The 27863-nt window shown below is 39.4% G+C and overlaps 1 protein-coding gene across 3 annotated transcripts; it reads left to right on the top strand.

Annotated features, from left to right (window-relative positions):
• The first annotated feature begins 385 nt into the window (after positions 1 to 385).
• TMEM156 (transmembrane protein 156) lies at positions 386 to 27585 on the top strand. 3 transcript variants are annotated; one of them, XM_045834542.1, is made up of 8 exons: positions 399 to 513; positions 10397 to 10472; positions 11334 to 11603; positions 13133 to 13393; positions 16127 to 16246; positions 18158 to 18322; positions 26318 to 26420; positions 26990 to 27585. In XM_045834542.1, exons 2-8 carry the CDS (start codon positions 10445 to 10447, stop codon positions 27000 to 27002), a joined length of 960 nt encoding a protein of 319 aa, XP_045690498.1. In that variant the 5' UTR covers positions 399 to 513; positions 10397 to 10444; the 3' UTR covers positions 27003 to 27585. The 3 variants fall into 3 exon arrangements, 2 of the variants coding, with proteins under 2 accessions (XP_045690497.1, XP_045690498.1); XR_006785182.1 differs by lacking the exons at positions 10397 to 10472; positions 26990 to 27585 and adding an exon at positions 25306 to 25428 and having other exon boundaries at positions 386 to 513; positions 26318 to 26402; XM_045834541.1 differs by lacking the exon at positions 10397 to 10472 and having other exon boundaries at positions 386 to 513.
• Positions 27586 to 27863: the final 278 nt, after the last annotated feature.

Here is a 27863-nt window from a genome sequence, read left to right as displayed (position 1 = left end):
CAGTCATTTAATGAGTAAATGAATGAATGATGTCTCTACAACCAAGACATGACTGACAGTCGTTATTTTATTTTTGCTGAGGAAATTGTGGGTTTATATTTACTCACACAGATTGCTCAATGAGAAAATAGCTTCAAATTTAGATGCAGACAAGACCCTTTCACTTCTTGAGATCATTTCTCTTTTTTTTTAATCTTAATTAGAAAATAGTGTGAAAGGGCTTCTTTGAGGGTCGTTTTCTTAGTGTCAAGTGACTCAGAATGAAGAAGTCTCAGTTCAAGGCCTCTTTTTTTTTTGAAGTCTTACCCAAAAGGAAGTATGAGGTGAATTGCATAAACTTGAAGTACGACAGAGACAAAACTTAAAGCAGGAAGAGCCTTGCCATCACTGTGCTGGATGGGGACACGTGTGTCATGTGAACAGACATGACAAAAACAGCCCTCCTTAAGTTACTTTTAGCGATAGTGATCACTTTCATTTTAATTTTGCCGGAATATTTCAAGACACCAGAAGGTGAGTATATAATTATAAGCTATCTTTTCTTTTTCTAATTTAAAAAATCATGACAGCTAACCGTTACAGGAAATGTCCTTGCTTTGCATACCTGCTGCCTGGGCTAAAGCTCTGTGTCTGAAAAGCTAATAAAGTGAGACGGCAATTTCAGTGGACTGTTAGCACAGCTCAGGACCCTTAGTCACAGCACTTAATTACTGTAGCATGCAATTATGCAGTGAAGGGATGATTTAAAATTTGTGGTCTAGATTTCAAAGATTGCGTTTATAATAATATAATCATGTGATTTTTGCTTTTTAAAACAGTTTCTTTCAAAAGTAGTTTTAAGCATGCTTTTACATTCTGAAATTATTTTTTAAAGAAAATAACATTTATTATGTATAAAATGCTTGAATGCCCTCCAATACAACTATTTTGTGCAATAACTTACTATTGCTTTTTGAAAAACAAAAAAATATTTAGATATTTTCAATGTATAATTAGGGTAAAATGGGTGCAGATTTAAGCAGGTGTATGTGTGTATATATTTTAATGAAAGAAGAATGTACTCATTTCAGAGAATTGTGATGATTGCTGAACTCTACAGTAGAAAAAATAAATAGATGTAAGCTTAAAATATTCTTATATATCAGTAAAAGATATGAAAATATATTAATCTGACTGTTGGGATGATTTGAAAATACATTAATGTGACTGTTTGGCTAATAAATGTCCCTAGCATTTAATAAAAAGAAAAAATAAAAACAGTTATGTATTATATCTTTAAAAGTTATATAAATATGATTAAAATCAAGAAAAATCTTTTTTTAAAAGAGTTTATTTATTTATTTTTTAGAGAAGGAAGGGAGGGAGAAAGAGAGAGAGAGAGAAACATCAATGTGCGGTTGCTGGGGGCCGTGGCCTGCAACCCAGGCATGTGCCCTGACTGGGAATCAAACCTGCGATGCTTTGGTTCGCAGCCTGCACTCAATCCACTGAGCTACACCAGCCAGGCTAAAATCAAGAAAAATCTTATATTTGATGACTTGTTACAATAATTATTATTGCATATACATAATGCTAAGTAGACAGATAAAAAAAATTTGGGTAAATAAACACCATAATTGTGTAGTTTTGTGAACAATTGGATTTTTCAAATTTCTCTTGGTTTTCTGGCATTATGTTGCTCAGGTTAAACATATATATATTCAAGTTAAAAAATTAGTGACAGTTACATTCAATATAGTTTTATGTTGGTTTCAGGTGCACAACAGCACAGTGCTGAGACAATCGTGCACCTCACACAGTGTTGTCCTGACATTGCCGGCGCCCACCGGGCACCGTGCAGTTATTACATGACATGTATTTTTAATTCTTGATTTCACTGAGGGAAAATGCAAAAAGAATAGTTAGATTTGGACTAGAAATAATTTATTCCAATTTTTAAGCTATTTTGGACTGTGAGTAAGCTCATTTAATAGTCATCTAAAGTGGGTCATATCAAGATGTATATGTATATATATATAATCTCCAAAAAATCAGGTTGGATCTAATGAAAACCAGGTAATCAGTCCAAAAAAGATTTAATAAACTATTTGCTAACTATTGGTTAGTACTTATGAGAGGCGCTGACTGCCAACATCGACAATAATTGTTTTCCTCGTTTCCTAACCGATTACATCTGATCCCAATACCACCTTTACTGTCTCCACAAACTCGAAATGACCATTTCTCTTTTTCCTGCTTCAAGAACAGAAGAGATATTCCCTTGGACTCTCTGGGGTGACAAACTTATTTGGGAATTTTGTTTCAAAGATAGCCCTTGTCGAGCCAACAAACAAAATGTTTGAAAACCACCATCTTATCTTGATATTTTGTGGCAGAAGGAATTTTTCCCAGAGCCACCATAAACAAAAAACTTGATTATTAGGCAAAATGTTTTATATGTACAGTAGTATAAGAATAATCTGTTACAGGTGCTGTAGTGTAGTAATAATGCTTTATATCTTATAATGGTTTATGGATCACCAGGGAGAGTTCATGTTGCCTCATTTTATACATAAGGGCACATATGAGGGACGACCCCCAAAAAACAGAATTATCTTCTAGAAGGCAAGCTCCTGGTAGTACAGGCTCCCCCCGCTAGGTGAGCATTCTAGGAGCCCATCTGTATCAGTGTACCAGCTGGCATTGTTGTGAGAGGCTGCATTCAGCTTCAGTGAATTTTTTTGAAGACTTTCAATATGTTTGCCCATTTCATGATGGCTGGTTTACAAGTGCACCTGCTCACAGTGTACTGACTGTTCAGCTGTTCTTGACCCCAAATGACCGGACCTCTGTGCCCCATCATCCCTATTCACCTAGTCATGCCTGAGTGATGTTTTTTGTTTCCCTGGATAAAAAAAAGTCCTCAAAGTGAAACATTTTGCCAGTGTGGAAGGGTTGTGGAAGCAAAAAATGGCAGAAGCACTAAAAGGCATCAAAATGGAAGAGTTTAAAAACTGTTTGGGGCAGTGGAAAAAAAAGTCTGGATAGGTGTATTGCATCAAATAGAGAGTACTTTGAAGGTGACTGAAGTTTGAACATGTAAGAATAAACACACAATGTTCTTACAAATAAACCCCGTGTTTCTTTGATTCCCCTCGTAACTGTTTTTCTTTTTTTAATTAGTAACTTTTAAATCACAGTAATACCTAATGTCTTATGAAATGAGCTGACTTAGCTGATATAGTTCATAAAATACATCTGGTAAAATTATTTAGATGATAAGCTCAGAGTGCCTTATTAATGCTAAAATCAACCTTGAGATTTTCCTGTGTAGCTTCACCCTCCCTATCAGTTACTTGTGTCTTTTTTTCATTTTTTCTTATGTTCTATTCACTTTAATTTCTAAGATAAATATTATAAATGATTTTTACTTATAAATTATTCACTGATACTCTGTCTTCAACACATCAAATCAGTTAAAAAGGAATCTTAATGAGGAATAAATGTATTCACAAGGTTTAATAGATTTGATTTCAAAATAACAAACCCTCTGAAGGCCTATGTTAAAAATAGAGAAATGTGTTTGATCATTTTTCATCAAGAATGTATCTGAGTCTGAATAATCATTACTCGGAATATTCAATTATCATAATTACGCAGTATAATCTATTTATTCTAACTTTACTGAAGGAGAACCTTTTTAACAGTGTCTGGGAGTTTTAATGAGTTTGCATGGGGTGTGCACTGGCAAGAGAGCTTACTGTAAAACTTGCAGTTTATTTGAAAGGCAGCTTATACTAAAATTCAGTAATAGAGATTCAAAAAGGTGTGGATATATTTTGATTCAGTGCTACTTACAATTAAGGGAGCTGGGTTTCCTCAACCTTCTTTTGTTGAACTCAGTGTTTAAGAGAGAGAGAGACCTGGTTAACGCAGATAAATCTCAGTGATCTTTTATTTTTTATTCTTTCACTTATGAATACAGTGTAACTGTTCTAGGAACCCAGGGCTACAAAAAATGAAAGGCAGGCCTTCCTTCAAGGAGTTTTCAGTTGGGGAGGACTGGCTGGTGACTAAGGAAATATGATACCGTAACTACAGATGAGCACTGGGACAAGGTGCAATGGGAACACAGTAAAAGGCGCTTCTGGTCTATTGGGGGAAAGATGTTCCTTCCGTCTTTGCTGCGATGGGGAATAGCTCCCAGAGTTCCGCTGATCACCCTGTATTTCTCCTCACCTGCTTGCAGAAGCACTTTCTAAGAAAAGCAATCTTTATTGATTTTCAAATACAGTGTAATCATATAGATGTCTCAGAAATTCTTGAAAGCAAAGGTTGTAACGGGTTATGCAAGTGTATTCCTGGTGGTTTGTGGTGATGTGGGGCAGGAACAGTGTAGATGAAAACACCTCACACCTATTTTTATCTGGCTGTGTTGACTTCCTCACTTCTTGTTGAGAGCCAAACTGACATGAACTATGTTTACCAGCGTTCATTTCCCCTTCCTTCTCACACTTTCTGATGGAAGTGGTAGTATAATGAGTAGTGGAATTGAAGAAAACAAAGGATAAAGAAACTTTAAATACTCATCAACTGTAGGCTAAACCCTGAAGTACATAAGCATATCTACTATACATGACTTACTGTCTGCAATATGAAAAAGTGTTGAGTAAGGGTAACCACAGTGAATTTGCCTGAAAGTGTTACTCTATTTTTCAAAGATGGACACTTCATTTTCTTTTTATTGATTGGCTCATTAAAAATTTAACCAGTAATCCCTAATAAATTTTGAGATATAGTTTTATGATTATTTAAATTTTAAAAAAATTTAACAAATACTTATACATGTACCAGGTAGTATACCAAGTACTTTTACATAAAATAACTGATTTCAACTCATTAACTATTTAAGCTCATTCACAATGAAGCATCTTTCTCAAGATGCTATTCTGAAAAGCTTCAGAAAGAAGGACTGTAACTAGATGGGTAATTTTACTTTGTTGTGAGATTTGACTTCTTCCTGAACTTTATGAACTTTTATAGCTTTAAATGGCTGCTAATAGACACACTTCTTTACGTCTATATTTGAGACAACTTGTGCTGGCAGAAAACCACTGGTGAAGACAATGCTTTCCCACTGCCTTGGCAGGATTGGCTTATCCTTTCAGCATTAGGTTACAACACCAACAACCCGTGCTTAGGATTGTTTCTAACTGCTTGTCTCATTGCACTGGTGGGTAAATGCTCTCTCTGTACATCTTCTTTTAAAGCAGAAAAACATGACTTTCTCTAAAACATTAATACATAGTATATCTTCCCCTTGCACTGCTGTTTCTTTTCCCTGTAGACTTATCACCTATATAATTTTACCTATGATATTTATATTGTTTATATATATTAAATTTATATTGTTTATATGTTATATTGTTGTTGTTGCTGCCTGATTTCTCTCAATAGAATGTAAGCCTTATGAACATGAGGTTTCTGTCTGTTTTGCTCACATATCAAGCACGTAGGGCAGCATTTGTTGACTGAGTGGATTTTCTGAGTCATGTTGTAAAGCAAATGAAAAGGAAACATTCTTGAAGGGAGCATTTCTCATCTGATCTTCACGACCGTGTTTTGAGTTAGGCAAGCCAGGCATCACTATCCTCCTCTCACATTTTTAAAACATAAAATGTCATCCCGTATCTAGAACTTTCAGGCTGTGCAGCCTGTGAAATTTAGGTCACAGAATTTTTTACTTACAAGATACGTGTTAAAGCAACAAATGAACAGACAAGCCTGACCGACATGGAACAGGATGGTAGTCACCAGAGGGAAGTGGGGGTGGGTGGTCGTGAAGAGTAAAGGGGTCAGATACGTGCGGACAGAAGAGATGTGACTTTGGGTGGTGAACACACAGTGCAATATACAGATGACGTATCACAGAATTTTACTCTTGAAACCTATATAATTTTATTAACTGATCTCACCTTGATAAATTTAATAAAAAAAAAAGATATGTGTGTCTTTACTCTGAATCATCTTTACCATTTTTTCCCCCTGGAGAATTTCACAATATATTTTTATTTCTTGTTTTGACAAGTAAAACCTGTAGCCTTTTTCCTTTGTCCCAAATCTGCCTTTCACATACTGCTACCATAAGTTAAAAGTAACCCAAAACTTTGCCCCTTGTCCCCAGACATATTTCAAATTGTCTTCCTCCAGTGTTCTGTGAATAAATCCGTATCCTATCTAGACTCCCCTGGCTCCTGTGTGTGGGTGTATCATGCACACACAGCATGATCTTTTTTTACCCTTTCCCACTCAACATTATTAAGGAAGCATCAACATGAGATCCAAAAGGGAAATGTGATTGACTTTTTGCTACTGAAATTGATACTCTTTTGCATCTTTGCCAATTGTCACAGAGGCAGACCTGTGACCAAAGGAAGCAACACGTTAACCAAGGTCTCTCACAATTAAGCAGCAAAACGATACGCTCTCTCTTATCCTGGCAGTTAATATTTTTAAATTGCTAAATTATGCTATAGAATATCCAATAATGATTCAAGAGCTTTAGAAACAATTGGCTATGCTTGTTTTGCTCTCTTTTTTTTAAGGGCATAACTTACATACAATAAAATGGAAAAGATCTTAAGTATTCAGTGTCATGAATTTTGACAATGGTATGCACCTATGTAACTATAACCCATATAACTCATAACATACATGTTATTGAGTGTATCAATAGTTCCTTCTTTTCATTGCTAAGAAGTCCATTGTATAAACACACTAAATTTGTTCATTCATCCATTGGGCTGTTTCCAGATTTTTGCTATCATAAATATGCTGCTATGAACATTCCTGCACAAATCTTTGCATAAACGTATGTTTTCTTTTCTATCAGAAAACCAGTAGTAGAGTAGTTGAGTATATTTAATTTTATAAGAAACTGTCAAACACATCTCCAAAATGGTTGCACTAGCTATGTTTCTAGTGGAAAGATTTTATCTCCCCTAGTTTAAATTTAATATTCTAAAGCAATAACTCAGAATATGTGTTGTCTGAAATAATTCATGTTTCTTCCAAAGTTCCCTGGCAACTAGTTAACAGAGAGCCTTGGTACTGGGAAAATACGACTTGACGTAGAGTAGTTTCTGCAGCTCTTATTGTCTGTCAAATGGTGAAGGTTTTATTAGAAATTCTCACTTGTTTTTCAAGGTCAACAGAGAGTTGAGACTTCTGTTCTTATAGCCATACCTTGAAAAACATTCCTAGCACAAAAATCTAAAATGTGAGATGATGTGTTTAAAAATTTAAAAATGTGTAGTTGAACTGATGAGAACACTACTCAAAGGGGGAAAATGACTAGAAATTACAGGTCCACGTGGGTAAGCAACAGTGAACAGATTGGCCACTTCAGGAGCATCTGCCAATTCTTGGTGCCCTTAGAGGCTCAGTTTCACTGGGTCCCAGCAGGGGACAGAAGTCAAGCATAAGACAGGAACACTAAAAGGCACTGCAAAGGTTGTTTCCAATTCTTGGCTATCACAAATTAAAAACCTGCTATGAAAATTCATTTGCAGGTATTTGTGTGAACATATGTTATTAATTCTCTTGTGTAAGTTCCTAGGAGTAGAAGTGTTGGGGGATATGGTAAGTATATGAGGTCTGTCCGGAAAAAATCCAGCCATTATTAATATAATGAGAAGAGTTTGTGCCACATCAATGTAACCTGGTGGTCAAGGAGAGTGGACAGGAATGCACATGTGTGAACAATGAGGACGTCACTGTACTAGTCAGTGGGGGGGGGTGGATGCCACTGAGTGAGCATGTGTACTGTGTGGCCATCACATTCAAAATGACTGAGTAAGTAGAGCAACAAATCTGCATCAAATTTTGCATTAAGCTTGAACATTTCTCCATGGAAACTATTGGGATGATTCAGAAGGCTGAAGCTATGGGCAGCTGGTGCTTGGCAGCTTCATCACGACGATGTGCCTGCTCATGCATCACATCTCGTGCAGAGTTTTTTGCCAACACATCAAATCACCCAGGTGACTCAGGCCTCCTACAACCCAGATTTGGTGCCCTGTGACTTCTGGCTTTTCCCAAAACTAAAATCACCTTTGAAAGGGAAGAGATTTCAGAGTGTTGATGAGATTCAGGAAAATATAATGGGGCAGCTGATGGCGACTGGGAGAACTGTGTGAGGCCCGAAGGTGCCTCCTTTGAGGGGGACTGAGGTATCATTGTCCTATGTACAGTTTCTTGTATCTTGTATCTTCTTCAAAGATGTCTCTATTTTTCACATTACATGGTCAGACACCTTATGGACAGACCTCACATGTTTAACTTAAAGAAAATGAAAATCTGTTTTCCAAAGTGGTTGTAGTATTTTACATTCCCACCATGTATGAACATGTATAGTTCATAGAAATGTTATTCAAAATGGCAAAAAATAGAAACAACCCAAATGTTCACTGTCAAAGAATGAATAAATTGTGGTATATTCATTCAAATGAATACCACAAATAATTAACTGCAGCAACATGTAACAACATGACTAAAACATATTAAGCAAAAAAGTAAGTAATAAATGAACACATACAGTATATTCCATATATCTGTATACATTTCTAAAATGTTAAATAATGTAATGTTATTTAGGAATAAATATACTTTGGAAAGCCTCTACAATAAAGCACAGAGGTGATAAACACAAAATTCATGATAATGGTTAACCTCTGGGAGAGAAGGAGTGTGTAAGGATGGATGGGAAGGGTAGGGTGCTTTAAAGATGTTGTTAATATCGTGTCTCTTACTCTGTGACAAATACATGGTGTTTATGTTTATTATCCTTTAACTGGCACAATACATTTTATATATGCTTATATATAATTTGTTTAAAAGTAAAAGCTAAAAAAATATAAAGATAGTTTGTGTTATTTTGTTTTTCTTTAAAAAGAAAACATGACTGACTTGGGCATTGGTCCTATAATATAATATACTTTTTTATTCTACTTAGCATTCTGTATACTTACTCTGAGACATTGCAGTCTTGGTAGTGGAGTGATTCTGGAATGTGTTCTTTCTCTGGGAGTGAGAATTTAGATGTCTGATTCCCAGCAACATTATTGCCAGTAGTTAAATTCATAAATCCTTGTTTATGGAGATGGAATATAGCCCATCTGATAACAAAAATGACTGAGTAGGATTCATTTATTTCTTAAAATTATACCAGGGAAGGATATGCCCTCGATTTATTTTCCAGTTGAATTATTTAAAACTAAGGTTTAAAAAACATAAAATGACTTCACAGTCAAGTGTAAAGGATATATCATCAATTCTAGGAAGCCCAGATGGCCACTCATTGGATGAGACTGCAATATTGACAGTAAAAATTTCCCTACCTCCCTTCTCGGTCATAGCATAAGAATATAAATTCAAAAAGTTGAAGATTTCATAAGATATAATGTCTAGTGAGGAAAATGGAAACATGGCAAGAAATAAGTTTTTCATGTATTTGAGTAATATTAAAAAAGCTATAGAGTTCTATCAGATGGTACAGTTCTATTTCCGTCCTGGGACAGTATTTTTTAAAAATTAGCTACTATTTGATTACAACTTTGTTTATAGATAAATTATAAAATTGTGTATTTGAGTAAATTACCCCCCACCCCCAATCATTTGTAGCAGCTCAAGTATGAAATGTGTTTGTAGCTGGAAATCACATGAATTATTACAGAAGCAACTTCAAATATAGAGGGTAATAAACCTTTAATTTATTAAATAATAAAAATATAACCATCAGTAATGAAGCACTTAATGGAACTGGTAACAAAGCACAAATTACAAGCAAAAAAATTTTTAATGTGAATCAATAGCTTGCTTTTCTTTTAAGTTTTAGTCAAGATGTATGATTACAAGAAGTAAATTTTTAAAAATGGAGTAATTCTTCTATAGTGTGTGTCCACATTATTTGGAAATTTAAAAAAATGTATTTTGCCCTATATGATGATATGAGAATTGGTAAAGAAAAACACGTGCAAGTGGAATCGAGCATGCTACTTATTTCCTTGTACCTGAAAATGACTGGCGGACCGGGAATGTCTGAAAGAGAGGGCTCCTGCTCCTTGGGAGGTCACCACGTCCAAGCAGGGATGCCCAGTTTTTATATACTAGCTTTATTTCCATGAAGTGTTTCATTACTGATGATGGAATATGGGTTTTTATTTTAAATAATATACATTTGGATAATGTTTGAAAGTGTTTTCAAGCTGCTATCACCCCACGAGGTGAGCAGGATCTAGAGTTACTATCTTTATTTTGCTGATGAGGAAATGAGACTAATGGAAATCAAATCCCTCCAGTACCTTGGCACCAAAGTCTTGGTTTTTTGTTTTAAACTTGGTGTTTTTTTTCTATTTAGACCATCATTTCCTTATCTGATGTTTGTCTTCAGACAAAAATAGAAGTTATGTTAAATTTCATCTTTGGAAGTTCAGGTAGGCTGAGTCATGGCCACCCAAACATTAGGTGCTAATCCTTAGAACCCATAAACGCTATCTTATAAGGGGAAAAGGTCTGTACTGACCTGATTAAGTTAAGGGTCTTGAGATGGGGAGGTTATCCTGCATCATCTGAGTGAACCCTAAATCCAATCACAAGTGTCCTTATAAGAAAGAGGCACAGGGAGATCTGACAGAGACACAGAGAAGGCAACAGGACCGCACGGGCTAAGTTTGGAGTGGGACAGCCACAAGCCAAGGAATGCTAGCAACCACCAAAAACTGGAAGAGGGGCAAGGAACAGACTCTTCTCTAGGACCTTCAGAGAAAGTGCAGTCTTGCAGACACCTAGGGTGCAGACCAGTAAATTTGGTGTTAAACTTCTGGCCTTCAGCATGGTAAGAGAATGAATTTCTTGTTTTAAGCCACCAAGCTTGCAGTAACTTGTTGCACAGCCCTCGGAAACTAATAGAGATACTGTTCCTGGTTTTCATTCCCTGTTCGACTCCATGGAACTGACTTGGACCTCTAGGGTAGCGCAGAGGAACTCAGAGGAACCTAATGTTTGCCCATTAAAACTTTCCCAGAAGAGAGAACGGTTAAGATGTTAGGATTTCATGCACTTCTCTACAAGGACTGTTGGCTGAAAATGAATAGAGAATGTTGATAAATTTTAAAAAGGAATATTTAAATGAGGTAGCTATTGTTAATTCATGTAAAAACAAAGTCTTGTCATTGGTAAGCTAAAATGTACTGAATCCACCTAAGAAAAACTGAGAGCTTTCATTGTGTACTTATTTGAATGCCCAAAGTTCAAAATTTCATAGTAAAGAAAGGTTTTTTTTTTTCTCTTTATAGGAAACATATTGGAGCTATCGTGTCTGGAAGTATGCTTACAACCTAATCTCACCTATTCCCTCTCCTCCTTAAATTTTTCTTATGTGACTTTTCTGGAGCCAGTAAGGGAAACAGAGACTATAATGGGAATATTTCTAAATCACTCCAGCTTTCAAAACTTCACCAGAATGTGCCAAGACACCACCAGTGAATTTACAATGTGCTCCTTATGTTTGGTTTGTGAGTCCAAAGAAAACACGGATTTTATTTCTCAGGAACAGACATCCCAAGGTAAATGCAAAGGGAAAGTGAGAATAAAATTTATCAAGGATGAATGACCTTGTTCTATTATAAAAGATATTAATAGCATATTCCAGTTTTGAGCCCACTGGCATCGGGACACTCCCTGGGGCGGTTCTTGACGAGGGACTTGCGGGGCTTCGGGGTGTTCCTCGTTCTTGCTGTACTTTCTCAAAAAGAACATATACTTAAAATAGGTCAAAATGCCACTGTAATTCATAGTCACTTGATGGTTAAAAAATTATTGGACATGAGTTTTCAAAGGTATTGAATTTAAAGAAATGAATTTAAAATATGAATTTAAAAAATTCTTAGTACACTTGTAAGTTCCTATAGTAAAAAAGAAAATCACACTTTGACTCTCTAAAGAGCCATTGAATTCTTGATACATTTGTAATATCCATATTTTGCCGTGTGTATAATACACACTTTTTCCCCAAGTTTTTGAGTGAAAAATAAGGATGCACATTATACGTGAATAGCACTCATTTGTTATTGGTACATAAGATTTCTTGTACCTTCTATCTGTTCCTGTGTTTTGTAATTATCTGTCACACAAAATTTTTTACACTATAATATGTTCAAAATTAATTGCTAAAGGTCTTTATAATACAAAAACCAAGCATCTAAATATAAATAAATAAAAAATTGAATTCAAAAATTAAAACAAAAGATTTTTTTCCTGAATGTGTGGGCCAAAAACATGGGTGTGCATTGTACATGGCAAAATACGGTACTTCTGCCTAATGTTTACCCCCTGTGTATGAGTTGTCGTTTTCCCTGTCTACCTATCAGTGAACCTCTTGATGGCAAGGACTTCGTCTTTGTTCACCAGCATATTTCTATATCTCAGAATGTGATATTATCTGAAAACAAGGTTATTGCCCATGTCATTAGTTAAGATGAGCTCAATAGTGTGGCCGCTAACCCAGTATGACCAGTGTCCCTATAGAAAGGAGAAACATGGACACGGACAAGCACAGAGGGAGGGCGCCAGGTGGCATTAAAGGCAGAGATCAGGGTGATGCTCCTACTAGACAAAGGGCGCCAGGATGGCCAGCAACCCCCAGGAGCCAGCGGGGAGGCATGGAGCACATCTTACCCTTAGAGCCCTCAGAAAGAAGCAACTTGGCAACACCTTAACCTTGAAAGTCTATCCTCTAGAACTACGAGACAATACATTTCTGTTGCTTAAACCACCCAGTGTATGGTACTTCACGATGGCAGCGCTAGCAAACCAGTGTCATGGGGGATGAGAAATATTGTCGTGACAACTTTGAAAAATAAGGTCTGTTCCACAGGCTGTCGTGGAAACACCCGTGTTTTCTTTGAGATGCTCTGCTCTAGTTCAACCCCACTGTCACCCGGTTTTCACCGTCTCACAAATGTAAACCATTACTTTGAATGCAGGCAACGTCTGGTTTCTTCTTTTTTGTGTAGGGAGGAAAGGATTTAGTTCTGAGTTGTATTACTATGCATTACTATTTTGTGAATAACGTTTTCTTAATCTCTCTCTCTAGTTCTTATCATGAGAGGATCCATGGAAGTGAAGACAAATGATTTTCACTCAGCGTGTCTGCACTTGAACTTCACGGTGGAGCCTGCGGTTGACCACTTGGAGGAATATAACATCACTTGTACTCTAAAAGCAAACGCTAGAAGTTCAACAATCATGGGGGAAGATCCAACCATGGAAAAGTCAATGAACCATACTTGTAGAATCATGAATTACTCGAATAATTGCATACACATTTCCTTGCACCTAGAAATGGATGTAAAAAGTAAGTTTTAAAGGAAATTAGAGGGAAAAGAGAAATTATATAAGGGTTATCACATTAACTTCACCAAAAGTCAAATAGTTGAAGAATTTTGTTGATGAAATAATATGGCTAGAAAAATGTTAGCCCTTTTATCTGCTTTTTTTTAAGCTTTTCAATTTGTGCTTTCATGGGGCCCCACTATACCCAGAGACAGAAGCGGCATCTATGGGTTGTGATGTGAGGGTCACTAGAAAGACCCTCTCTTAGAATAAAGGCCTTAGAATAAACTTTGGACATGCCTTTAGCTGTGCTCGAAGTCATACCACTACACTCGGGTATGAAAAGGTGAGATTTATTTTTATATGTGAATATCCATGTATACTGCAGCATGCTATTAAAATTTTATTTCGAGTTGATCTGACATGTCCTCTCTTAGAGCTGAGAACCAGGCCTGGATTAATTGGGATTTTTGATGGAAAGCTGAGAAAATAGGCAGGGTCCAGGTCAGGCAGTTTGGGTCACTGGATGGCTTGCGGGGACCGTAGGGGCCCCAGAGACAAAACTTACGTATGTCTTAGTTCTGTTGAAGACAGCTTAACTTCCTAGTCACACTCTTCCGAATTCCCACAATTGATACTTTTTTACTAAGCAGTGTACCCTTACCTCCCCCCACAAAACCTGCTCTCGAAGAGCATTTACAACACAACCATCGAACAAGTGCCTGCCGCCTGCCAAGCATCATGCCAGGCATTGGAGACACAAAGACAGATGAATGTGAAACAATCCAGCAAGTGCACTCAGGGTGACAGGTGCGACGGTAGAGCAACTTGCTGTGCATCTGGAGAGTCTAGACATGTGGGGGCCTTTCTGATGACTGCAGAATGGTTTTCTAAAACTTTATTTTTGAGGCAGTTATTTTCAAAACATTTTATATTTATTTTAAAGCAAATAGAAATAGATAATATGTCTGCATTTTTCAAAGTAAAATACATGACCTCAGAGAAATTTTGCTAGCGAGTTAGTCTGCCCAAAGCCCTAGAGCCTCTGTACTTGGGAGGCATGTCAAGATGTGCATCTGTGTGTGGGGATGGGGAGGGTGTGAGACAGTTGACCCCTCTGGGTCAGGGGTGAGGTTGGAAGGTAGGCTTTGGAAAGACTGCCTGTGGAAGGGGACTGTGATAAAATCTGAACAATAAAGAGGTTTGAATTATAGATACTAAAACATTCATTTTAATGTGCATTTATGTATCCATCTAATTGTATTTTATGTTTTCTAAAACATAAAGGGAAAGATAATCATTTTGATTATTCTGATTTTAAGAGGATTTCTTTTTGTGGAAAATCATGAAAAAAAACCCATTAATTCTAGTAAGAGTGAAATGACAGTTAATTTTTCTTTGTGCCCATAATTCAGAAAGATAACAGGGGTGCACAAATGGGTAGTCTCGTGTTCTGGAAAAACTATCCCTTTTGCCATGTGTAAAAGATTAAAGAATTACGTGTTTTTTCCTCTGCTGTGCAAACGCTAATGTGATCTTCTTTAAAAGCCTTGTCCACCAGGGGATGAAACTAAATTTAGTCCAATCTGGTAGATTTACTCTGAAACAATACTTTAAACTGTTGCTTTAGATGTTTTTCAGATTCCTGTCTGTTTCCCCTTGGTTCTCTGCAAGATGGCCTCAGGGACGTGGGGAGATGACACTGGGCCCCAATTGTGCACAGTCTGCTCTGGCAGTATCAAGTCGGTGAATGCATGTTTTTTTTCATAGCTAGACCAGTGCCCAGTGACACCTTGGTCATGGGACCCACCCTGGCTCTTGCTGGCACTGCAAATCTTCTGTTCCAATTAACTGCCTGCCTGTATCTTGCTGAGTGAGAAAGGCAACCGGCTACCGTGGAATGATACCAAGGAGGCTGAGTGCGGCCACCCCAGGCAGCTCTCACCTTTCCTCCAGCCAGTCTCTCCTCTAAATGAATGTTCACTGCTTATGCAACGAACATCTGCCCGCAGACAGGGCGCCTGGGAGAGGAGCACCACAGGGCGGTCATCCAAGGATATATAAACAAGTTATATATCTGGCTGAGTTGACTAAGCACTGGCTGTGTTTTGTGTACAGGGAAGAGGGTACGGAGGATGGCTTAGAAAGTCAACCATCCTCCCCACGTTGCCTCGCTGTCATTTGAATGAACAAGTTTTTACCTGTATATTCATTAAACATAAACTGGGATAACTGCATGTTTAATTACCACATGCACTTGTTCTGATCAACGCCGTGAGAGCCCCTGCGAAAAGGGGTTCTGGTTATTCACCTGCCCTGGCCTCTTTTACCTCCTCTGCTCCAGCCTAGCCCTTTCGCTTTGCCTGCTTTTCCCTGTCTTCCCCATCCTCCTCATACTCAATGCATCTTTGTTGATTTGAGGATGTAATTTTTGGCTGCTTGGCTCTGTTGTGGTCTTAACCCAGTGCCAGTGATAGAAATGACAATGAAACTAACACCAGCATGACTTGCAAATGAAATTAACCCTAGAATTTTGGACCTAACTTGATTCCTGGAAGCCTACCTAATCAAGTTTCCTCATTTCATACATGAGGGAAGAACTCGGGAGAGCAAATTACCCTATGAAGGGATGTTATTTACTATTTAGCTTTTTGGGAAAGGGCAGAATATGTACTAGAACCCAGGTCTACCACTACATAGTGTCTCATTTGTTGCACCATTTTATTGTATTTTTATAATATTTTTTTCTTTGCAGATTTCTATTGTTCCATGAAGATCACTTGGTATATTTTAGTAATATTAGTTTTTATATTTCTGCTTATCTTCACTATCCACAAAATACTTGAAGTCCATAGGCAAATGCGGAAGTGGCAGAGTAAGTATTGAGAAATAAATCCATTATTTGGGATATTCTATTTAGTTTCAAGGAACTCCCAATCTTATCTATAGATTCAATTTCTTTTTTAAATTCAACTTACAATTTACTGAGTACTACTGCATATAAGTGGTGAGTATCAGCATAAATAAGACAAATGCCAGCATTCAGGAAGAATCATGTGTCTTTCCTCTACCCAGACAAGCAAATAGGAGGAGAAGGAAGAATGGGAGAATCGAAAGAAAGTGATGGACTGAAGGTTGAGCAGGAGCTGAGTGGAAGTGAGTGGAGAAGAGAGGTAGAGGGATGGAGAGTGGGGACAGGGAATTTTAGAGTTGGGGGTCTTGAGCAGAGTAGCTCCAGGTGATGAACGTCAGTAGGAGCCAATCTGTAATAAGTGAGAGTGTGTCAGCAGAGTTGAGGCTGGGATGAGTTAAAATGTGGAACTGAAAATCAGGATACTAGGGACAATATTAAAAATATGTAATGACTAGTATGATGCTCACCTGTCAGGATGGACACCGACTGTTAACTACTGCTCTGGCCCTACTGGCATGCTCCCCTGCATATATCAGCCCTGCTGGTGTGTACCTACCCATCTAGTGTGTACCGTGCATATACTGGCTGAATATCAGGCCTGATCAAAAGTAATTGGTCCCTTAAAGACATGAGAAAAACACATCACAGTGAGATTAGGCTTTGGAGATAAGTGGATGATTAGAATCCTAGTACTGCCACTTACTAGTTATGTGACTTTGAGCCAGTTGCTGATTGTATCTGAGAGTCCCTCTTCTCCTTTGTAAAACAAGGCTAATCACCATTACCTTCCAGGGCTGAAGTAAAGATTGAACTGAAGAGATTACACAAGAAATGAACACAATGTCTAGTGCACTGGTAATGCTCAGTAAAGGAGAGTGGTATTGCTTGGATTATTGCTCAAAGCTCTTCTGTTCTTCTAGGCTGTCTGGCATTTCAGCAGGCCAAACAAATGGCTGCCTCTGGGTCTGAATGAAAGTTAATTTTTTCAGCTAAGTATTTGTTGCAGATATTTCTGAGGTCAATTTCATATCAAGTCTTGTCATGGATACCTTAGTATAGAAGACCCCCTAATGCATCGGTTGCTCATCATAATTTTTTGTATTTGTAGAATAACCATTTTCATAAGATTTTGTCAAAGTATGAAAACAGGTTATGTACTATTATTTTTATTTTATAGAGTAAGAAACTCCTTGGAGAGGTTGTTGTTTTGTCCAAAGCTATACAGCTAGTCAAATGTCAGTGTTAAGACCCAGGGGTCTTTCTAACTTTGAAAATTATATTATTTTAAATAAATTGTATGTTATTTGCAAATAGTACTCAGTTTTGAGTTTTTTTAATCAATTTTTTCTGTATAATTACACATTAAGAGGGAGATAAAGAAGCCGAAATGGAAATGGGTCTAAAAAGAGACGAAGAGTGGGAAGGACATTAGATTCCTACGAACATCTAGGCCCATGACAAGCTTAATAGCTTTCAAAGCCTTATCTTGCAAATTCAAACACATACAGCGAAGAAAAATGGCACATCATTTAGGACATTAAATATTGTTAAATATTAACTATACATTAAGTATTCCATGTATTATATCTATGTGTATACAAATAATATAACATTCTATACATAAGAACCAGGCATCTCAGAAGAGGCAACGGCATTATGACGTTTATGGCAGTGGAGAAGCCACTGGGTTCAGAAAGCAGCTGTATTTGTTAGTGAAAAGTAACTTAAGGAAAAGCTCTTAATGTCTTCCTATTCCAGGCCCTGTTGTGAATGGCCCATTTTCCTTGGTAATTCTTTGAAACAACACGGGGAATGTATTTTAGGAATGTGCTTGCTTATTATCTAAACGTTTAACTTCTGTTCTTGGAATAGGTCATAAATACAAACCTTCATCTATTCTGTTAAGAAGGAGTGATTCTGAGAAGCTTCGAACATTGAGTGAGCAAGCTCTTTCAGGTGAGCTCTGGGACAGGCGGACAGAACGCTGCTTAGGAGACTCCAGAGCTTCACACTTCAATATGAACTCCAGATCACAAGGTCTGTGCTCATTTAAATTGGTCCTGTATCTGCAAGAACGGAACGATGGGCAAATGATATCTAATTTCATATGTCTTATTATCAGGGGACAGTTACAATCAAAACTGCCTCCTTAAATAATGGAAAGTTTGCTCAACTGGCAAGAAGAAATTCATGTGGCTAGGCAGAATAGAAAAACCAATTAGGAATAAGTCTCAGATTTATTTTTAAATGAGACAAGATACCATTATTCCTCAGAGTTGCAAGGAGTAATTGCAGAACGAGCGTGGTTTTTGCTGGAGCCTTCACTAAGCAGAGGGTGTCACTGTGTAATGACAACTTCTAATAGTTCCAATTAAAAAGCCCCCTGTCCTCTCCCAAGAAACAGAAACAGAGTGAGGGAACCCTAATGAGCGCAGCAAGGGGCCGCTGGCACAAATGCTGTGATTCCATTTCCTCCTTCAAACTGTGAGGCCTCTTTCTAAATCTGAGCCACCGAATCATGTTAAAAAGAGAGAGAGGGAGAATCTGACACGGGCGAAGGGCTGTTCTCTATCAGGGAGAAATAATATCCTTGCACCTTTGAAAGCCACAGAATTATGAGTGATATTATTACAGCTCCTCATGTACAGCCAGTGAGCAGACCTCTGTGTACTCTGTGAGAAGTTACAGACGGAAACTTCATGCCTTGTGTGTAAACTGTTTTCAAAAATGCAAGGAAATGGAACAAACCCCGAGCACCGTCTCCCTGCCTTCTGCTGCATCTGTAGCCACGTGGAGATCTGCATGCTGTTTCGTTGGGTACTCCACTTCTGAGACTTTCCCTAGCTATTTAAAGTAGCCCGTACCCAGCCCCTTAGCTTGAACAAAAATTGGATTGGGTGCACCTAAAGAGCTCACTTTTATTTTTAAAAAATTAGTTTTCTATTTTCAGTATCAGCAGTAAAATTATTAACCTGTGGTTAATCAGCATTAGCTAAATAGTCATTGGATACTAGCTAAAGGTGGAGAGAGTTGGTGGAAATTTTGGGTGCTCAGTGACAATTTTGTTTGGTTAATGAACTAAAAATCACAGGGTTGTTTCCAATGGCAAAATTACTTTTTTTAAATCCTCACCTGAGGACATTTTTTCCATTACTTTTAGAGAGAGAGGAAGGAGGAAGAGAGAGATAGAAACATCAATTGGTTGCCTCCTGTACTAGCCCTGACTGGGAGTTGAACCCACAAGCTTTTGGTGTACAGGATGCCGCTCCAACTAACTGAGCCAGGACTCAAACTTATTTTCAAAGGCAGAGAACAGTGGTTCCCCTTGTGTCTCTTCTTATCCAGTACTTGGGCCTGACATCCATACACCAGGAACGTTTTAACCTGGCTCTGTAGGGCCTTTTTGCTTGCCTTAGGGAATCCCAATCCTTTCTCTTTTCAAGTCCTAAATCTGAGCACTGCAGTCTTGTCAGAGAAGTCAATAGTTCCCCCTGTCAACATAGAGAATCGAGGGAATCACAAATTTAAAGTTCTAGCTAACCAAAAGACTAACCTTACACAATGTATTTATGAGCCTGTGATTTTCATTCACCAAGGAAACCTGCCTCAGTCACTCTTTCCCTTTAACAGCTCTCACCAAAAATCCACTGGTTTCATTACCAGGTATAGAATATTAATGTTTAGAGCATGCCAAGGGATGGTGGCCTGTTTTAAAATGGAGAGCCCTTTTGAGGTTCAGCATCTTAAAGGGGATAAAAAGCAGATTCTTTCTTGTTATTGATATTCCTTTAACCTACACATTTTTCCTCCTCCCATTGTAAGTTGCTCTTTCTGAGAGAGAAATGGAGAGGAAATAATGTCTCCCTCGAGTGCTGTTTTTAAGGCCTCTCTTTGTAATGATGGATTATAGGCAGTAGTGAGAATGGAAGGAAAAAATGTGCCAGTGTGGTTCTCTGGAGGAGCAGTAACATGAGTTAAAAAAAAATGTAGTTCAAAGACAGCAGGGACTGTAGTCACATTCAGCAGAGCAGCCTGCCGTTGACACTGGCTGCTCAGTCCCGAATGTCTCTCTAGTTGTTCATGCTTTACAAAGTAAGCATTGTTACACATGCAAACGCAGAGACATAGATAGGCTCACACCCTCAAAAAGACAAGAGAGAAATAAGAAGAGGTCACCAAGACGCTGGCACTGCACAGTGCCTGGCACGTAGTGGGGGCACAGCAAACACTGATGGGAAAAATGAGTCTCGTTGCTATAGAAGAAGTCATACAGAATCGAGTCCCAAGCTTTCATACTCCCCGAGATTTTCTTCCACGCTTTGAGGAGCACGCTAGCATATGTTGCCTGTTTGGGCACTGATCTATTTCATATTTAATTCATTTGACTATTATCTTCACACAGGAATGATTCTGTCTTATGCACCTTTGGATGCTTGTCCCTACATAATATCAGGCATGTAGTAGTTCATAGACAATGAAAGCTTATTAAATCACACAAAACCTAGGGGAAATGTGTATAGAGAAAAGAGCAGATGAACAAGAAATGAATCTCGGGGGTGCGAAAGGTGAAACAGACAGACAAAGAGTGATCAGATGGAACATCACTCTACTTCATTAAAGAACACATTACACACTTTATAGAAATCATCAAGGAGTGATGCAAAACACTGATGATCTTGAAGAAGAGATTTTGAGAATTGTGCAAAGGCAGCTTTGACATGTATCCCTAGAAATGATGCTTAATGAGTTGACCACACGGGAGACGAAGGCCAGGGAAAGAGGCAGCGGACTAGGACCCAAGTCATTGGGTGCAAACAATGAAACCAACTTGGCTGACTTGGCAGAAAGTAAATGTATTGGAAAACCAATATGGAACCCATAGAAGCAGCAGGAAGGTTAGGGACACTGAGCCTGGAAAAATAAAGAGGAGTTAAGAGAGGCCAGGCAGCCAAAAATACATCCAGAGTCACACCACTGGGTGGTTTGGTGACAAAGCCTCTGATGGTGTCACCCCCACTGGGTTCTCCCTCTGAGCTGCCGAAGCTACCCGTAGGCCACCTGGCAATCTCGCATCTCTACCAGGATTGCATGTCCCAAGGGGGAGTATCTGACTGACCAAGTGCAGGCCAGGGAGCCGAGAGTGGGAATATGGGCCCTCTGGCCACCAGCACACTTAGAGTCCCGCTCAGATATCCACCTGCTGGATAGCCAATAAATAAATACCTGCAACACCAGGTTTCCGGGATTAGAGCTTCCATTTATTCCTGCTTCCTGGGTCAGTTGAGAGGGCCATTTCATCTCTCTCCTCTACGTCCATCGAAAATGCTGAAAATTTTAAAACTTGAAATTCTTCACCTTTAAATAGTCGACCAGAATCTATCGAACACGGACTACACACCAGGCATTATGCTAAGTGCTGATGACAGAGTGGCGTGTGTTACAGCCCAGCCCCTGCCCCCACAGAGCTGACGTCACAGCTAAGGAGACTCTGGTTGCCTTAGGAGAAGGGAAACCAACTAAACAATAAAAACCCATTACGGACCTTCCATGTGCACGCACAGTGCTTCCACACGCATCATTTCATTTCATCTCATGAGAACCTCACATTTTTTCCTGATGAGAAAGTGGAAGCTGTGAGAGTTTCAGTAACTGACCCACAGCCTGGTCCTAGCAGCGTCGGGGCTCGAACTCAGTTCTGTCCAATGCATGCACTTTCTAGCCCCTCTGCGTCAGTGGTGAACTGGGGAGCTTACCTCTGCTGGTTCAAGTCAAGATCAAAATGCTTTATGCGCTTGAACATTTAACAGGGGAAACTGAGATGAGACATTTCCTCCACAAGGTTGTGGAAGCCTGTGTGAGACCATGCGAATCACCCACAAAGTATCTTTTCAGCATCAGCTGAAATGGTTTTGGTCGTTAAGGTGGGTAAGTTTGCAGGGACAATGAAGGAAAGAAAAGGGCATTTTATTGTGAAAGAGAATTAGTACGGGCCAAAAGTGGGTGACTCAGTAATTAGTATTACTCCCCAAAACAAAACTAATGGCCATGCAAAATCACAGTCTGCGGCATGTTCATGGCCAGTCTAGCAAAGACTAAGCAGGTTTCAATTGCCTGCAGAAGACAAGATAAATGACTAGTGCCAGATGTCTAGCAACCAAGCAAGATAACATGGAAATTCAATTTTTACTTGCTGAACTATGATCTTTATGACTCTTAAAATACAGATTTGAGTTCATAAAACAGGAAAGGTTATAGCCATCTGCGTGGTTACGGAATAGATCAAAATGCTGAGGGTGACTCTACAAGTAGAAAGAAATTCGTAAGTGTGAAGAATCTAGGCAGAATAAGGTGATTCCGTTTATTTGTTCATTGAATACCTCTGTGTGACAGCTGTTTATGTCAGGTATGAAGGAATCAGTGATAAAGCACATGCAGATAAACCTTCTCTCCATCTCTGCACAGACTCTCCTCCCTGCCTGACCCACCTGTCTCCCTCGCCACCCCCTGTCAACCTCCCCTCCTCCCGCCCTGCCTTCGTCCAGTAAACTCCCACCCTGTCTCAGCGGACACCTCCTCCGGGAAGTCACGCTGGATCTCCCAGACTAGATAGTTTTAAGATCACTGTTAATGATAACAGGGGGAGCTTTGCACATAGTAGGGAGTTGGCACCTGGAATACTGGACGTCTATTTTAAGCTACCGTGACTGGTTCTGTCAGCCCTGAAAGGCTCCTGGCTATCTAGAGCTTGCACAAAAGTGCCGACGTTTTGTGGGATGGAAAAGTTAGGTGTACAGCAGGGTTCAAGTTCTGCATTGCTCCAGCAATGAGAGAAATCATTAAGACTGGAAGGTTTTTGAAGTCCCTTACAGAATCGAACCACCAAACCTGAAAAATCTCCGCATCTGTCTTGACAACAGTCACCTGTGGAGGTTAACTTGAATCCCTCAGTTTTGGAGGAGTTCTTCTGAGGAAACCAAGTCCTTTGTGGGTCACAGTTTAGACACTTACTGCCACTGTCTCCAGGAAGGGTCATGGCTGAATCTCCCTAAGTAGGAAGGAGAGGAAGGACGCCTGGAGGTCAAGGTCATCATTTCCAGCCCTGGCTGTCCTTCCCCCCTGCTGCTGAGCACATCCAGGAGCCATACTGCCTCCTGAGCAGACCCCATGGGTGGGCTTGGAAAGATGCTGGTGAAAATACTGTTTTGCACTTTGTAAAGTTTTTTATTTTCCAAAGTACATCAAATACACCTTTATCACCTCACTTGACCCTTTCCTTAATTTTCCTCCATAAGCAGCGAGGCAGCCACACTAGCTTTGCCGACACCACAGGGAAACGGTCTCAGTGGTTGGGGGTCTGGAACCGCTGCGGAGCTTTCACGCCGCACGACTCCGGTGCCGGGAGGCCCGACCCTGCGGGCAGAGGCTGCCTGGTGCTGCGTCCGCCCTGCCGCACAGGTGCTCCTGTAGGTGCATACACCCGGTCCAGTGCCTTCCTCCAGGCCTGTGGGCTCAGCCTCCCGCAACGGCAGCACACCGAGAAGGGTCCGTGGTGTAACCCTGCTCATGTCAACGGGTTTATGAAACCAGAAGGCGAATGTATTAATTCACAGAGTAACGCACTTGAGAGGAGTATAAACTAAAAACTTTCTGACAGCAAGCACGTGTGTTCCCTCTCCTTAGAGAGACCACGTGGGAAGTCAAAGCACAACCACGCCTGGTTTTCGCAGGTCTTAAAGTGGCCTTTGCCAGCGTAGCTGGAGGGGCCCTTCCCCCCAGTTTAGCAGTAGCGTGATCAGCTCCCGCGACACAGAACGTTTAACACGTACAGGCTTTGGCCTGGGGAACCCTTTCTGAACATGACTCGGTGTCATGCTTCTGCTCTGATTATGGGTTGGTTGGATACATTGACTCTCAGGGGACAATCTTATTTTCCTTATCCCCCAATTCCTAGGTGGCAACCCAGTTGGCTGCCTGTAGCGCTTCTGCCCGCACCCTCTTATTAAGGAAAACGGGGTGCAAAGAGGTTAAATGACATTTAACACGTCTTTACTGAGGATCCATCACGTGTCACACTCCCAGGTGGCTTCTGGGGAATAAAACCATGCATAAAGCACAGTTTTTATACATAAGGAGGCAGACAAACGAGCAATTACAGCAACATTGGATAAATTCGCTGTTGGGGAAGTAGCGGTCACAGGGTCACCTATGGTGTGGACACCTAACCCTGCTGACCGCTCTTTGTTTTGTTTTTAGCTATTTCAGCTTTCCAATGTAGTAACCAAGTGCAATATAGTTGAACGAAGAGTTAAGAGGATAAAAAAAATTGATGAGGCCAATCCTTTAGCAGTCAAGAGAGCCCCGGGGGGAGGAGGAAGTTTTCAACGTGGCTGCCCTGTGGGAGATGGACCTTGTCTCTGACCCGAAAACCACCAGGAACAGAGCGAAGAGAACGTCTTGCCTGTTTCTGTCGCTCTGTGGGAATCACAAATTACTTCGGAAGGATGAATCGAGGTTAGATACCAGATGTCATAGCTATATAAAAAAAAAACACTTGAAAAGTGGTAGAAATCTTTAAAAAGAGAAAAGAAGATTAGCAGAGGGCAACCTGGACATTGTCGTGGCAGTGTGATAGGGGCTTTATCTGAGAACATAGGGCATGGAGTTTTATTTTTAACCAGTGTTTCTACTGCTGGAAATCCATTTTGTTCACGGGATTCAACCAGGTCACAGCTCCAACTGGGGTTCTTTCTGATGTGTTTAGACTCACCTGAAGCTCCTAAAATAAGTCAAAGAAATGTTTGGTTCAGAGATTTGACAAATTCATGATAAGACTTCTGGGATGTTTTAAAATATTTCTGACTTCTACTACTGCCTTAACTACTGTTGGTGAGTTGATACTATTTGAAAAAAACTCTATTTCCCCGTGTAGAACAAAAAGAAAAATTGCACCTGTTTTAACTATTCTGAAGAAGTTATTGAAATGATGTATCTTACTTTTTACTTTTTCATCAATTTTTCAGAAGTTTTGCTGTTAGCATTTAAGTTGCAGGACTGACCTTGGACACAGGAAGAAACAGAGAATAATGTCCCACTAGAGAGTCACTTGGGACTAGTCACCATTTGACAGAAAATAGCTTTCTACGGTAAAATATGGTTACACCACATTATAAAATGTCTGCAAACCAAATGAATAAGCTAAGGGTGAGCAATTTGGCTTTCCAACTAGAAGAGCTCTGTTCATTTTTTCCAATAATTATTTAGTTTCAAGAATAGGCTCTTTTGATATTTTAACCTCATTGGGTAAACAATTATTTGTATGGTAAATTCATTCTGAAGCTTGATGGGTCACCTCCTTTCCCTCCATGTTTAGGGCTTTGTATAAAAAGCGGAGATATCAGGGAAGGAAAAACCACATGTATTATGTATTATAGAACTCAAGTTTCAGTGTCAAAACTAGAAAAGCAAGGCCCCAAGCCCCAGTGGAATAAAAGAGATACCATTATTCCGTGGACTTGAAGTTAGCTGGAGATAATATTAGAAGAGTTTGATAGAGTCACATAGTCATAAGTAAAAAAAAGACACTAGAATTCACTGAATCTGTAACTTTGCTTCTTGGTAAAATTGTCTCTGAAATAAAGGACATCATTAATATTCTTCTTAAGGGCATATTTTAACAATATATGATAGGAAGACACATTTGCAGTCCGTTTCCAAACTAAAATTCTTTCCTTGCTATTTGACATTGGACTTAAATTTTTTTTCCCCTCTACTTTGCTCCTTCTTAGCTATGCTTCAGGTCTTGTCCCCAGGAAGCGGGACCCGAGGAGAAGTGAAAGGAGAGACATAGAGTTGAGAGAACTGGGTTAAAGGTGTCAGAGTTGCAGGCAGGAAATTTAGTGAATGGTGGAAACTGCTGAGATCCTTTATAGGTGGAGGGCTTGGTTCTCTTACTACAGCAGAAAATACTGTGTCCAGTTCTGCGTTGCTATTGACTACTTGTAGACTGAAACAGCTCTCCTTCTTTAATGGCAGGGACCGTGCAGAGGCTGCCTTTGCCTCGGGTCAGGGAAGTGCTTTCCCCAATCCCAGAGCTTGAAGTTCCTTCCCCAACGCATCAGCAGGAGCAGTACCTGCGGTGAGTGACCTTTCGGCTTTATAGGTGATTCGGCTTTATTCATCATAAACGTGAAGAAATCCAGGGAAGTCAAGTATACTTCAAACCACGTTTCTCTCTGGGAGTAGGAATTGAACTTGCAAATCATGCCTATATGAATGAGATGACATGAAGTAAAATTACCTTTTTCTCCACGGTGTAGGAAGGACTAGTACACTGATCTGTTAGTCTGTTAACATGTGTGCCACAGCTGTCAGCGCATCCCTTGGCGCTGTGTCCTGTGGTTGAGTCATAGTTCCAGCAGGCCAACCATTGTTTCAGATGGAGCAAGAGAAAAAAGAGCATGTGAGCTTATCAGGCAGAACTACCCACTGACCACACTGTCTTCTTGGATGTAATGGAGACTCCATTACATAACATATTCTTAGTGTTATGTAAGACATAGTGACTTTAGGAATATTCTTGGTGTTCTTGTAAGACATAATTTTGATAAATGGTTTTTAACTTGTTTTCCACTAATTCATTTCAGGTAATACTTAACAAAACTTTTGTGATTAATATTTGCCCTTTTTTCCCCTCTTAATCTTCAGAAGATCCTTCTGAAGTCCTCTGGATAACTTGGACCAAGCGCTTTTGAAGAATACCTACAGTTGTATTTTGGGAATGAGTTAACTGGTAGACACACGAGTCCAGCTGAAGATGCACGACAGGAAACAGCAGGGACGCCGACTGGTTAGCGCAAGCCAGCTCGGGAGCACTCATTGGACCCCGGAGACCAAGGCAATGAGAGTGTTTTCCCAGGAGGCCACCATGAGTCATGGAAACAAGCTGATGAAACCCATGGAAATAGCAAGAGAACGCCTATTCTCCTTGTTTATCCATCTTCGTGCAGCGTACAATGGCCCCAAGATTTTGATTTGGAGGAATCAGCAGCAGGGTCAGCATGAAAAAACCTTTTCTCTCGTCAGCTCACATTGCAGACTCTGCTTTGCTGGCTCTTCCTGGGCAGATGGATTGTTTCTCTTTGGCAAGCTACTCGAGAGGGCCTGGATGTTTGTTTCCACATTCGTTTGGATTTACAAATCTGCCCTCCTTTTGGCACTGAGAATGTTAAAAAATATCAAAGATACTGAAATAAAATGAATTTAACTAAAATGTTAAGTGGAACTTCAATATTTAAATCTAATAGCAGAATGTGTCCTCTGATTCTTTTGGCTTTCATATTTTTACAGCTATGATTGATACCAGGAATCATTATAGTTATTACTTACAAGAAAAGCACATATATTTAAGAGGGTGATTCTTAATGAAAAATATAAAAATACCTTCTCAGAGATAAGTTGGAATTTAACCTCCTGGTCTCGTTATTTGGTTAAAATTCCTTAGCTGAGTAGATTCCCAGACTTGGGAATTCCTCCAGTCTCACTGTTTCTTGTCTTTGCATCCCTGATTCATAGGTGAGTC

Source organism: Phyllostomus hastatus, unplaced genomic scaffold (assembly GCF_019186645.2).
Source record: "Phyllostomus hastatus isolate PE091 unplaced genomic scaffold, TTU_PhHast_1.1 phas_contig_196, whole genome shotgun sequence".
NCBI classification, from domain to species: Eukaryota; Metazoa; Chordata; class Mammalia; order Chiroptera; family Phyllostomidae; genus Phyllostomus; species Phyllostomus hastatus.
Note: the sequence above shows the minus strand (reverse complement) of the source record. Positions and strands in the feature narration are given on the sequence as shown.